We start from the raw sequence: 14,104 nt of genomic DNA on the forward strand, positions 1-14,104 counted from the left end.
GTCATATTCTTGAGTCTTTCGGTAAAGTCACGTGGATAGGTTCAAAGAAAATAACAGCAAATACCTATTACTGTCATGTCAAACATGTTGTCTCTGAAGCAATTTATAAAAGAACCTCGCGTCTTTAACTGACGCACGCGGTTGCGAGAATGGCGCATGACCTCATCTCGCTAGCACCTGGGCTCGCGTCTATAAACATTCTGTGTGTTGGGGGGGAGGAGGTAGGTGAGAGGTGAGTGGTGAGTGGTGGTGATGGGGGGGGCTGGGTGACGCTCCGTGCCCCGTGTTTGTGTTTTTATTCACATTCACCCCCACCCCCCGTCCTCAACGTCCCGGGTGACGTCACCCTGTGTGACGTCACGCAGACGCAGGTCGTGCTCACCTGCGCGGCACGGCGAGACCCGCGCGCCACTCGGGACTCTGACTCGGCAGCAAGTGGCGGCGGAGTGCTCCGGCTCTTCACGACTGCGGCTGAACCCACGGACGAGACAAACCTCCTTCTTACACACCTCGTCGCAGCGGCGATGCCTTCGGAAAAGGTAAGGGGGGGAGGGGTAAACAGGAGGAGGTGGAGGGAGGCATTTGGCAAAACGTGTGGCTGCTGGGAACAATGGGCGGCGCTGGTTTTATTTTTCTCTTCTTCTTTCTACGTTGCACATGGAGTGTGCTCGGTTCGATGGGCCTTCTCGCTCGAGACGTCGCCGTTGAGCTCCTCGAGTGCAACGAGACGTCGGGAAGGAATGTTAGAACACCCGGAGAGTGGGGGGGGGAGAGGTCTTCGATTGTTCTGCAATGGTCCCAGGACGAGTGCTTGTGCCCGGGCCACGCCGTGCGTGCTCGATCCCGAGTCGGCAGGATGAATTGGGGGACGGTGGCCTCGACTCGGCACCCCTCCGGCGGGATGGATGCAATGACTACCCCGGGGTGATTTCCACTTTGTGGGAATCAAGACAGCGGCGGTCTGTTGTCTTTCGAGCCAACTCGGCTCGGTGCGAGGAATGTGGAATTCTATCTCGCCCACTGCGATCAGGGCTGTAAACACGGTCTGAGTATTTGTCTATTTACATCATTACGTGCTAGCGTTTTCTGCTTAGTACATAGACTATGTACGGGTACGTAAGATCTATGTAGTAAACTCCAGTGAGGCCTGTGATAAGAACATCCGGAATGCGGCCAATTTCATCATAAATGGGAAACTAAGCAAAATTTCCGCCGGGATATCATTGTGTGTATTGGCAAACTATATAGCATTACACACATGTCTGTTGTTTCCGGCCTTCATCCCACACTGACCAGCGCAGTGTGATGTATGGCCTAATAAGCCCTCGCTCAGCAGGGTTTACATGTGGTCGGGTCGGCAAAGAGCTGGGCCGGCCCCGCTGAGCCTGGGTTCGAGTCCAGGCAGTCCCCTACGGTGAAAACCGGATTTCTCAATTGGAGCCAGCTGATGTCATGCCGGCGACGTCACCGTTCACTGCGCACACAAAAACACACCGTCACCATACATTTGGTTCTCCATTTAGTTTGGATAAATTGCAGCTTTTTCGAAATTGAGCACATGCTGCCCTTGACTGCGTGTAGCCAGATGCCACTTGAAGGAGGGATCTCAGATGTGGTCCTGTGGTATCCGCGAGAGATGCGAATGGATTCTTCATCTCACGACGGAACGCGCCAATATCACAATTTGGGTAAAACTGGCAGGGGCCGGGAACGCCGAGTTTATAATTTACATGGTGGCATTCTTACACGCTATTGTACTCATCGGATGGGTTGTATCTATGCACAGCCCTCTTTTTGCAATCCAATGCTGGATGATGGCCTCCGCTCGCCCGTGCTGGTCAATACCGTTGTTTGATCATACTCCACCACGCTGGTCAGTGCGTATTGCTTTAGGTGAAGATTGGCCAGCTTATCAGGATTACCCCTCCCCCGTAAAGGCGTCGTGTAAAATACACGTCGTGGTGGTTATGTTACTCTGTGGCCTGTAGAACAAATCAAATAGTTGCCCTTACGTGGCGTTTCTTTGTTACCTCGGCCGAGGAAGAAAACACACGTTTGGTCTGAACTCTAAGATCATAGCGAGCCCGTAATGAATGCAGCCCCAGAGCCAGTGAAGGAAATTCCACGTTTCTGTGGTGAGAGCAGGCACCAGCCACTGCTAGACTTCGAGACTTTGAGATGTTGACTACATCGGCTGTTATACAGGAAGATGTGGGTTCAATCCCGACCCTGACGCCTGTAATTTTGGAATTTCCGTGTTCTCCCTGTGGTTGCGTGGATTGTTCTCCAGGTCCTTCAGTTTCCCCCTCCATTTAGAATCAACATACGTTCGGAGTATATGGCTGCTATACAGAATCAAAATCATATTTAAACTGGAAGAATCCGATGAGCTATAAAGCTCTTTTTCGCAGATGTCCAGTAGATACGTGATCAGCCACTTTGTTGAGCCATGATTTGTGGCCAGGTTGCTTATCAAAAAGAGCTATATAAGTCAGTGGAATTTACCTGATAAAATAACAATAGTTTAACAGCAGGTCTAGAAGGAACGACCCGACGACCCTCGTAGTGAAAAACGAGAAGCGATACTGTCATAGGTTGAGTCCTCTGCAATTGATAGGAGGGAAATGATGGCGATGTAATTAAACTGGCTGGGGAATTCCCACTGGGTTTTTTTTCAGGAGCATCCCACGTTGAGATGGTTTTGACCAAATTACTTTTGAAGGACAATTTTTCCACGTGGGATGAACCTGGCATTTCACAGAGAAAACCCCTGGGGTGCGAGAGTAAAACGCTCGGAGGTCTGCACAGATGGATTCCCGAACACACTTGCCCTGTGCTCACCTCTTGGCCACCTCGCAGCACATGTGCTAGCGTGATCCATCAACCCTTGCCTCCACAAAACGTTGGATCTCAGGGCGTGCGCTCTACATGTTTGTAGCTGACATTTGAACTCAACACTGTCACGTGTCGTGCGATAGTTCCTAACATTTATGGTATGATTTATTTACAGCCTTTTTTCAATCCATTGCTAGATGTAGCCCTCCTCCACACTGTTGATTTCATAGGGGGGCGGGGGCGGTGGTAGGTTAAATCATATTTCGCCACTCTTATTAGTCTCGCGTCTGAAACGATGTACGATTTCGTGTTGTGTATTGTATAGCGAAGCTGTGTCCAGGTATTTCTAAGTGCGACGTGAACGTGTGTGTTAACAGTGATTTCCGTGCATTGTTTTAGCAGGTCACCATGTATTTAGTGAGAAATTGTGTATTTCATTACAATACTGTAAAAACCCCCTGGTGTATTCGGGTGAGAATCCATTTTGTTGCAGACGTTGTTGGTCGTGGCTTGCACCTCTCATGCCCCCTGGCTCGGCATGGCTCTGCCTCCCCTATCAAGTTTCTAGTTGAATATATTTAACCAAATTTCGATTGAAAGCTTTCGTGACTGCATGGATTCATCTTCTTGGTTCCTTCGGTAAAGTCACGTAGAAGGGAAATAATACAATAAAAAAATAAAACATTATTTTATTATTTCCCTTCTACGTGACTTTACCGAAAGAACCAATAAGATATATTTAACCAGATGAAGAAATCGCGAAACCAGGGGACGCAGCCTAATTTACATGAGTGGCTTGGGGGGGGATGTCACCAAAACGACAAGTGGAATAAAAATTTAAGTACTGTGTGTACAGCAGTGAATCAAACGGTTATCAGGGGCAATAATTAATACAACAGCCATAAATTATGGACAAATAGAGTAAAAATAACTGCGTTTCGCAGGAAATTAAACGAACTGCACAAACATAAAAAAACATTGCTTGGTGAGGTGAGCATCGAGGTGGTTTTACAGTCCTGAACAGAGTGTATAGAGGACGTGTTATGGTTGTGGTAGGCGAGGCTGGTGGTAGGCGAGGTTGATGTCAGATGGTGGACTTGCCATGGTCAGCGCTCTGCTCTCGTCTCTCACGTGATGTTATTCCACCCATCTTGTCGGCAAACTCGTGCCTCTCTCCTCTCTTCTCCCCACTTTGTTAATTGGCTTTGTTTACTGAATCGCCACACACAACATCCTGCTAAAACTCGAACTCGTTACACATCCTCCGTCATTCCCAAATGACTGCACTGGTGGCAGGCTTTATTAGTAACATTTGTGGCCGACCGCATCCGCTGATGGTGATATTTGTCCACAGTACGTGCCAGACCCTTTCATCGCCAACTTTTAACGACTTGGTAGAAGTCGCAATGCAAATTCAGTTGGGCAATGCAGCGTCCGCGTCTTAACTACGGTGTGTATTTGCTCGCTCTGACAACAAGGGGTGGGCGATTTTGTTGTTGAGGGCAAAGCTGCAAAGTTTCACCAACCCCCCTTCCTCCCATCCCGCCAAAATGTAATATTTAACTACAGGTGTAATCTGTTACCAATTTATCTTTATTGTGACTGGATAATTAAACTTTGGGATGCAAGATGCGGAATGGAGTTTTATGAAGCAGAGTAAAATAACACGAATGTTATTGCAATGCAATAGGGAGTGAGGGATTATTTAGTTACCATGAAAAAAAGCAAGTCAGTAATTTTTTTTCAATATTATGCAATAATTACAGATAACTATTTGGGTCTTTCAGTAAAGTCACATAGATAGGTTAAAAATTTTTTACAAAAAACTACGACGTTTCGATCGCAACACAAGCGGTCGTCATCAGGAAAAGGGGGTTAGCTTCTAAAGGCAAACTGTTTATAAGGTATGAAATGGGTGTAGCCCAAATGTTAGCAGCTAATGTCTCGGACCGTGTTTGGCAGATCTGAAACACGGTAGGACCTATACCTCGGCTGTGGCTGATCATTGTTTTAATGCGGTGGGCTCACCCGAAATCGATTTCTCTAAGACAAAGGTACTTTGCAAACCCACTGGCTATCAACAAAGATTCGTTCATGAAGCCATTCGTATACACAGACACAATTTCAACCAAGAAGATGGGTACAAACTGAGCAATCATTGGAAGGATGTTATCAACCAGTTTAAGTCATAACTGGTTGTGATGTTCCCATCCTACTACCTTCCGATGTTAGTTGTTCATTAACAGGTTCGCACTAACAGCCACTTCGCGTTGACCTAGAGGTTGCTGCTCTACGATCTTTCATTAACATGCTAATCTCTCACATTAACATGGCCACCTCTGCTCGCGTGCCGTGGAGGCTGCTCACCGATCTTACGTTAACATGCTAATTTTCACCTGGCAGCCCTTTGATTGGTGGAAAAACAACCAACGTCGTGGTTGCTAGCCACCACTTACATTAACATTACCTGCTGACATTTGGGCTACGCCCATTTCAAACCTTTATAAACAGTTTGCTTTTAGAAGCTAAACTCCCTTTTCCTGATGACGACCGTTTGTTTTGCAATCGAAATGTCGTAGTTTTTTGTTATTTTCTTTGAACCTATCTACGTGACTTTACCGAAAGACCCAAAGAATATGAATTCCTGCAGTCACGAACGCTTTAAGTCAAGATTTAATTACGGATAATATTGATTTTATATAAAAATTGCCATTAGATTTAAAAATTTATGTTATCAGCCTGAACATTCCCACTTCTGGACAAAGGCCAGCCCTGGCGTGTTCTTCCATCCTTTTCCTGGTTGTTCTTGTCCTGGAGTGGCCTCCGAATTCACTGATACTCTCTTAAGCTGGCTTCCGGCGCTGCTTTTACCTTCTTTTCTCTGTGTCCATTTTAGTTACAACAGTTTAACTCCGCCAATCTTGTAACGTAGTAAAATCTATGCACCGTCTGGTGAGCCTGAAATGGTTGGTACGTTGCCCCACTTGTCGAGGGCGGCCCACATAGATGCACTCTCATAACAAGAGATTGAAAATTAGATTCCTTAGAACTGCTTTTTGCGTTTAGTTTGTTGGCCTTTCCCCCGCTGCTACGATTAGCACGGTTGGCTACGTACGGTGCGAAAGAAGTTCATACATACAGCAGGTTACGGCTAGTCATCTCAAATAACATGTTGTGCACGGCCCAAAGTCCAACGAGGCTGTGTGGGAAATATTTCACAAAGAAGTTGGCAGGGGCAACCTGATTACTAACCCACTGATTGCGTGGAGCAACGCCTTGCATGCAATACCCCATCTATCGCAGGGACCGGTTTAACTGCATGAGCAAACTACAAGTTCTTACACGCTATGACATACAAGTTGCATTATATTTGTATCGTTGCCCACGTCGCAGGAAGGCCACATGTGTGAGTGCCTATCACAGAGTGGCTTTTTAAAAACTGAATGTAGGGTCCGGACCCTGCTTTTGAATGATCTGTTTCCAACACCACGCCTCTCGCAAGCCCATAGCCGCGTTTCATTCCGGCTGCTGGTCACCATATTGGCTAACAAACACACCTGCCTGCTGCTCACCCTATTGGTCCACAAACACACCTGCCAGCTGGCCACCCTATTGGTCCACAAACACACCTGCCAGCTGGCCACCCTATTGGGCCACAAACACACCTGCCTGTAACACTTTTGCAACAAGTGGTCTCTAGCAATAGTCACTCTTGCGTATGTTAAACATCCTAATGGCTACCTGACTGGCACTTGACATTGATTTCCTCATTGAATACGGTTTCCGATGGTACGGTCACACGTTCTTAGGTGAGTCATTATCCTAACATAATAAATGTTGCTGACTGCGTTAACAGGAAGCCTGAATGAAGCAATCGTAGCCTGTTCAATAATGTCTTGGGACGTACACCTCGATGATTCACAGCTCTTGAGCCGAAAGTGTAAATTCCACATTCTCGCGGAAGCGCTCAAGTTGATTCCACAGTGGCGAGACGTTAACTACCTCGCCTGGTATACAGATCGTGTTGGATCTCGACCCTGACGCCTGCTGTACATTTGGAGTTTGCATGATCTCCCCGTGGTCGCATGGATTTTTCTTCGGGTCCTCCGGTTTTTCCCTCCACATTTAGAATCAACATCATGCGTTTAGAGTATTTGACTGTTCTTAATTTCTATGTGATAAGCCACTTCGTTGAGCTATAATTTGTTACCAGGTCGCTTCTGAAAACAACAATCTATATAGCTCAGTGGGCCTTACCTGATAAAATAAATAATAGTTTTAGTGGGATTTGACACCCGCGAGCTTGATGTTCAAACCTACAACGTCGTGCAGCCAGATACAATCTCTATGCGGTTTGTTATTTAGTGCTGAGCATTTACATTCCCTTTGCCCTATAACATTTGAGAGAAATACCAAAGTGCACAAATGGCCGTAACATGCACGTTGAATATCATAACAAAACGGCAGTATATACAACAGCAGATCGTATTGTGGCAACGTCACAGCAGGAGTTTGAGAATGTTGCTACAGAATGAATGGTTTAAAACAAATATATGTAGCCCATCAGTAAATAGCCAATGCCTCCCCTTACAGAAGTGATAAAGAGATCATAGAGCCTTCAATGGGCTCACACCAATTTAAATAATGAAAACAAGATCTAATTCTCTGCTTTAGCGGTCCCATGCCTCTGGCCATTCAGAACCACGTGGGAAAACATGATCTACGGTCGTCACTTAAAGTTCAAGTCTGTATACAGTGCCCCTCTGTTTGAAGTGCCATTTTTTTTATTTGTGCGACTACGTTGTAGTTTGTTACGGCTGGACATACAAATGTCCCCCATATAGCCTCAACAGTGTCGCGGGCGGGCGGGTGTGTGTGTGCACTGACGAGCATGGTTAAGTATGGTCAAGCAAGCTAGATGACCTACACGGTGTGGGGAGGTCTGCATACAGCAGTACATTGACATTGTGCTGGGCAAGTCGGGTTCGTGAAGCGTGGCGGCGGGGAGGAGGGCGCCGGATCCGTTTTGAGATCATTCGCCGCTGGTGTCGGCCTTGGCTGGGAATCGAACTTGGGTTGCTGGGGGCTTATCGCCGCAGTATGCGAACCACTGCCCCCACCGCTCCCCCTATGATCTTTTGGCATGAGTTACATCCAGTATTTGCAACATATAAACTTTTCAGTGTTGTGTGGATGGTGGTGAGGCGGGAGTGCAGTGCTCCGAACCCTGCGACACGAGTTCGATTCCGGCAAACAGCAGTGACGATTATCTGAACCAGTCCTGGGCCTCCCCTGAGTTGGCTCAGCCTAAATTGAGTACTTGGTGTGATGTCCGAACATCGCCACTAGGGAGACAAAAGCGGCCGGGCGTGGTGTTGGCCACCCACCTTCTCGTGTGCCGTGCCGGCCTTCCATAGGTGCTCGCTAACAGATCTTACCCCAACAGTCTGTTACAGGCTAAACTGGGGGGGGGATCTTTGTCTTTGGTGTTGCGGACGGCACCCAAAGTGGATAAGTCACTCCTGCGGGTGTGTGGGGTTTGGCTGAACTCCGGTGTCCTGCTACTGGGGAAGTCTGGCATTGACAGATCCCCTTGCTCAGGGTGCAAATTCCAGCACCATCGGTGGCATTTCTTTGCTTGCGCAACGTTTTCCTTGGGGTTCTGCGGCGGAGGGGAGAAGCCCCACCATGGCTTGGCAATGTATGGTTGGTGGACAACTGGATACACCGATAAGATTGCAGTCGCAGACAAAGAGGCGTTTAAATTTTAAACATTTTGGGATTTACATACAGCAGCCACCAAATGAAGTAGCTAAATGCGTTTTTTTAACACAAGCATGGGACAATGGCAATCGGATCACACGTGTCAACTAATCGTTTAATATAATCACCTGTGACTAACATGGCTTTGGATACCGTAATCCAAGTCGTCTTTGCCTGTGTACTGATTAATCGGACTCCATGTGTATATATTTGGATGTCTAACCGCAAGGTTGTTTTGTATACTGGAGGTTGCGGTCAGGTGCTTGAGCTGGCGAGCTCTTTGTGTGGCGTGTGTTGCCTGTGTGCTCGTGGAGCGGTGGTGCTACGGACCCAGCGAGTCGAGTTATATTCCCGCTCACGAACCAGTCCTTTCCCGAGTTGACTGCCTCAAATGAGCATGTGTGGTGCCGCTATTCGGGAGACTAAATCAGCCAGGCGTGGTGCTGCCCCCCCTCCCGTTCCATTCTAGCCTCTAGGTGCTCATTAACGGTACAGTACTTTCACCAATAGTCTGTTAAACGCTATACGGGGGTCTTCGCCTTTTGGTATGCGTGGCTCACACGGTCTCGCCATCTCCGGCCAGTTACGAGCCAGCTGCTCGTCCTTGTGTGAGTGTCAACGCGCACTCGTGCGGAGACGGAGGCTCTACACGAGAGTAGCGGTGCCACGTTGCTGTGTACGAGTCATTCTAAAAACCTCAAATCGTCTTAAGCGTATAGGATAACGGCACCCATTATAGTGCACCGTCCATGATTTCCGTCACAAGGCGACAGTGCTATTGACGGATTTTTGTGTGTATTGTTTGTGCTTGTGCACCACTGCCAACTCGGCGGCATCAACAGACAGCTACATTGTGTGTGTGTATGCATTAGTCGTGTGCTCTTTCTGTTACCTGCAGGGGTAGGAATGGGATGAAATCAAAGAGAGGCATTTTTTTTTAGATATATACCAGGGGTCGAGTGATCTCGCAAAATAAGTTTTATTTTATAGGGCATATATATAGAGAGAAAAGCCATGTTTCAGATGTGATTGTTTTGTTGTGGCCTTTTAATAAATAACAAAAAAGTAGATATTGAGTATATATCCTGTGTAGTGATGATGGGTCTTTTGTTGGCTGGCTGATGCAGAGGCGTGACCAGGACAGTTCAGTCAGAACACAGGAGAGTTCATCCTGACGAATGGAAACCTTAGAAGTTTGCAGAAAGTTAGCAGCAACAAAAAAAGATAAATCCTTGATTCCTTTCAGAAAACACTGTCACAGAATTCAAATTTTCACTCCCATCACAGCGTTTCCGGGGTGTTCCAGCCCCGTTTCCACTACTGGTTACCTGCCAGTGGTTTCAGGAGAAGCGACGTTCCAATCATGATCCCCGAGCGGTCACGTGGCGTTCGCCAACAGCCCCCCTGGTTATTCCTGCAGCGTAACAACCACGACCAGTTTACAATGCGCCGGCCGCTTCGCTCACAGTTAAATCGTAGGCCATTTCGTGCCCGGTATCGGGGTCCAAATGTTCCAAAATTCCAAAGTTATTTGCAAATTACTCAATTTGGACGATACACGGCAGCAGTCTTCGCCCCCCCACTGGTGGGTTAGTGCTCTAGGTGGCCCTTGCAAATGAGACTTTCCTGGTCTCTTGAGTTCCTGCCTGGCTAAACAAAATAAACCTACAAGAGATTCTGCTTTACTCGATTCAAATCTATGGAATTGGTCTCTTTTTTTTTTATACAATTGTTGATGGCTGGACGTGCAGGCTTTATGACCTAGTCAACGGATCCACACCTGCTCAGAGAGCCTACCGATCACTCAAATATCTATCGTACAGTCATACCTGGATCAACCCGGTATAGGTTGTATGCAGGAGGAGCTTGAATGTTTCAGACTCCACGCAGGTGTTCCGACAAGGGGCACCTTGTTTTGCAAGCAGAGAGAACCGAGGGCATAATTGTGACTCCCACACTGCGTTGCATAACCGATGAGAAGTTAATGCCTCTCGACCGATTCGGAAACCTTTGTCTCCAGCCAGAAATAGTCATGAGCATGCACAAACACGTACCCAAGAACAGCTACCATAATGGCCGTATAGTAACCATCTTGTGTAAGGAAAGGCTAGGGTTTTTTTTACACGAAGCTATGAATGTATGTATGTTGAACTTAGTTCGCACCGTACGTAGCCAGCTGTTCTAATCGGATGTGCGGGGGAATGACCTTTGTCAATCTATTCCTGGGGCGAGGCTTTTCCTATGCGGTGTCGGTATGTATGGAGGTCATTACTTCACCATACTAGCCAGTGCAGGTTACTGAAGTGGTGGAGGCTGAAAGCGGTGCAGATGTAATTTGTAACTCGCGGTAGCCCGTGTGCCAGCATCGAACTCCGGTTGCCGGGTCCAAAACGCAGTGGGCGAACTACTGCAGCACGCACCGCTTCCACTCCCCGTGTACGAAATATTTGCGAAGAGAAACGCCTGAGAACCCATTTGGCTACGCATGAAGCTCAACTCCTTGCCTCTCCTCCACCCCCTTTTTCAGAATCATATTTATACTGGAGGAATTCGATCAGCTATAATGCTCATTTTCACAGATGTTCAGTCGGGTCGGGTCAAACATTTAAAACTAAAAACACATAGGAGTGGAAAGTATAGAAAAGGTAAGCAAATCACGCAAGCAAATGCGTGCAAAACTAATAATATTTTTTATCTTACCAAGTAAAGCCCACCGAGGTATTTACTTATTGTCCGGAAGGGACCTGGCCATAAATGATGGCGCAATAAAGTGGCATTTTATGTGGAAATGTAGAGCAGCAAAATAATCGAACTCCAGGCAGTTCCCGGGTTATGGAAGGGTTCATTTCCAGAGAAATATCCATAACCCGAATTTTTGGTATGTCGGAAAATGAACAATTTTCCCCCAAAATCCAAGATAAAATCCCATATCCGAAAATAGTTGCGCCTCCCCTACCGTCTTATCTCAGTGCTGTATCGCGCTGTCGTCCGTTTCATATATCGCTCCCTGTATCGTGTCGCTGTGTACGTACGCTCTGCACGTCCTATGGGTCTTTCATTTAATCGAATATCTACCCCTCATTATTAAACTACTGTAACATATACCATACTAACACGTAGGCTTTCGCGACCAATATAATCCATAAAATAGGTTGTTTTAGTTGGATCACGTAAATATGTCGTTAAACCTGCCGCCACCCGACACAACCAATTTATAAGGTTTGGCACGTAAACAGAACATGCCAATGTTGTGTGTCCAATTGTTTATGAATACCCCGAAGCATAGAAAACAAGCAAGTAGGTAATGCTGTAGAAGGACAAGAGACGATGTGGCGGGGAGAGTAGACTCAGGGTAATGATGTCACAGCGTGACACTCCGAGTCCTCCTACTGCAGGACACCACCGCCACCACCGCCTTGGGGAATACGCGGCCCTGCCTGACGCCTCGCCCGGCGGGGTTCATCCGCAACCTCACCACCCTGCACCATTTGCGCTTGCGTAACTAATGCTAACCATTTACGCATCCAGTACTGTATAGAATTTTTTTTAAACATGATTTATGGAAGCATTTCCATAAAGTTGGTTCTTCAGTAAACCCGGGGACTGCCTGTGCTGTTAATCTAAATGCATGTTTCTAAATGTGGAGAGAAAAACCGTGAAGCACCGTGACCCCCTTACCCCCCTACTCCCCACCCCCTCCCCCCGTGAAGCACCGTGACCCCCTTACCCCCCTACTCCCCACCCCCTCCCCCCGTGAAGCACCGTGACCCCCTTACCCCCCTACTCCCCACCCCCTCCCCCCGTTAAGCACCGTGACCCCCTCCTGTGGCGCCTTGCGCCACTCGGCGTGGGGAGGGCAATGGCCGATGAGAGAGCAGTTTCTGTGCCTCTCGAAAACAGCCCGGCAAAGAGCGGATGAAACAAATTTTAGGAATATGTTTTTTTTTAAGTAAGTGTTTTTATTTTAAATGACAAACCTGTGCGTCATTTTGGTTTTATATCGATCTTTTTGTTGTATTTGATTTTAGCTTAAGTTTACATATCTACTTACTGTGGTGCCTACACTGAGAGTGTTTAAATGTTCAATGATTTTTGTTCTTTATTCAGTAATCCGATAGAAATCAATATTTGGAGGTTTTGTTTAGGCTTTTTTGTCTTTTTCGGTTTTGTCGCAGTTGGTTCCCCTTTTGCGGGTAACTTTAAAACCAACAATCGGAGATGAACTTTCCATTGACTCAACTTTATCTCTCAATAGGCACACTGGGTACAAGTTCCAGAGGAAAAAAATACATGAAGATGATTAATTTCAGACAGAAGGTCCTGTGGGTGCTGGATTGTGTAATACATCTTTTAATAATCTTTTTACGTGGAGAAGGATATTTGAATGAAGACGATTGTCTCGTTAATTACAGTTATTTTGATGGCGTCAGCGAAGACGAGAGGTCTTCAGGAACTGCTGATGTTTTTTTCAAACTGTACACAATGGGCTGAGTGCACTTTTCGATTTAAAGCTTTCGTGACTGCAGGGATTCATCTTCTTGGTTCTTTCGGTAAAGTCACGTAGAATGGAAATAATAAAATAATACAAATAAAACATAATAAAATAATTCTCACGACGTTTCGGCCACAACGCAAGCAGCCGTCCTTAGGTGAAGACCAGGTCTGTCGGGGAGACAGCGTCTGACAGACCTGGTCTTCACCTGAGGACGGCTGCTTGCGTTTTGGCCGAAACGTCGTGATAATTATTTTATTATGTTTTATTTTTATTATTTCCATTCTACGTGACTTTACCGAAAGAACCAAGAAGATGAGTGCACTTTGTACACGTCTCCCTGTGTCGTGTGAAACGTGTAGCGCCTTTTTCGGCCTGCACTATTGTTCTCCTGTGATGGTGGGGGTTTTTATTGTCATTTACAGATTTGATGAACGTTATCAGAAACAGAAAAAAACTAAATACTGTCCACTGCCAATTAACAATACTTTGCAACGTAAACGCAATGCCCATGAAAATAATCCCTAAATGTCTTATGCGCATTGAAGTGCAAAAAAATATTGAATAGCGTCAGAACAGCAGCAATAGTTGTCAATAGTCGTCACCTTATCAGTTTACAGAGCAATTACTCTCACACTGTTGCTGTTGTAATTGTATCCCTGCCAAACCCCACCGTGTTATGCAATGTGTAACAATGCTGCATTTGCTTAATCTGTATGCTTGTTCTCAGAGTGGATTAATTATTAGTCCAAAGTCCACAATCGTGGCTGATCATTAACGTTCATTAACGGTTCGTACCAACCGCCTCTCATTTCTTAGGTCACCATGGCATTCACGGCCAACTGCTTCTGCTGAACGTTGTGAAAATTGCTTTCTGTAATAGGTTTGTTTTTGATCAAATTTTTGAAACCTTACGAGGAAACGGTGGCACAGCGGTTCGTGGTCTTCTTGGTGAACATTGTGAACTGATTTCGATTTAAAGCTTTCGTGGCTGCAGGGATTCGTATTCTTGGT

At 46.5% G+C, this 14,104-nt stretch overlaps 1 protein-coding gene across 1 annotated transcript in view; it reads left to right on the top strand.

Moving 5' to 3' along the window:
• Nucleotides 1-298: 298 nt before the first annotated feature.
• LOC144718972 (transmembrane protease serine 3-like) overlaps nt 299-14,104 on the top strand; it is a 31,053-nt gene continuing 17,247 nt past the window's right edge. The window contains exon 1 of the mRNA XM_078594628.1: nt 299-539. Within this exon, the coding sequence (XP_078450754.1) occupies nt 525-539 (15 nt within the window). The 5' untranslated portion in view covers nt 299-524. The remainder of the gene's footprint in view (nt 540-14,104) is intronic.

Source organism: Lampetra planeri, chromosome 5, assembly GCF_965212315.1.
Source record: "Lampetra planeri chromosome 5, kcLamPlan1.2.h2, whole genome shotgun sequence".
NCBI classification, from domain to species: Eukaryota; Metazoa; Chordata; class Hyperoartia; order Petromyzontiformes; family Petromyzontidae; genus Lampetra; species Lampetra planeri.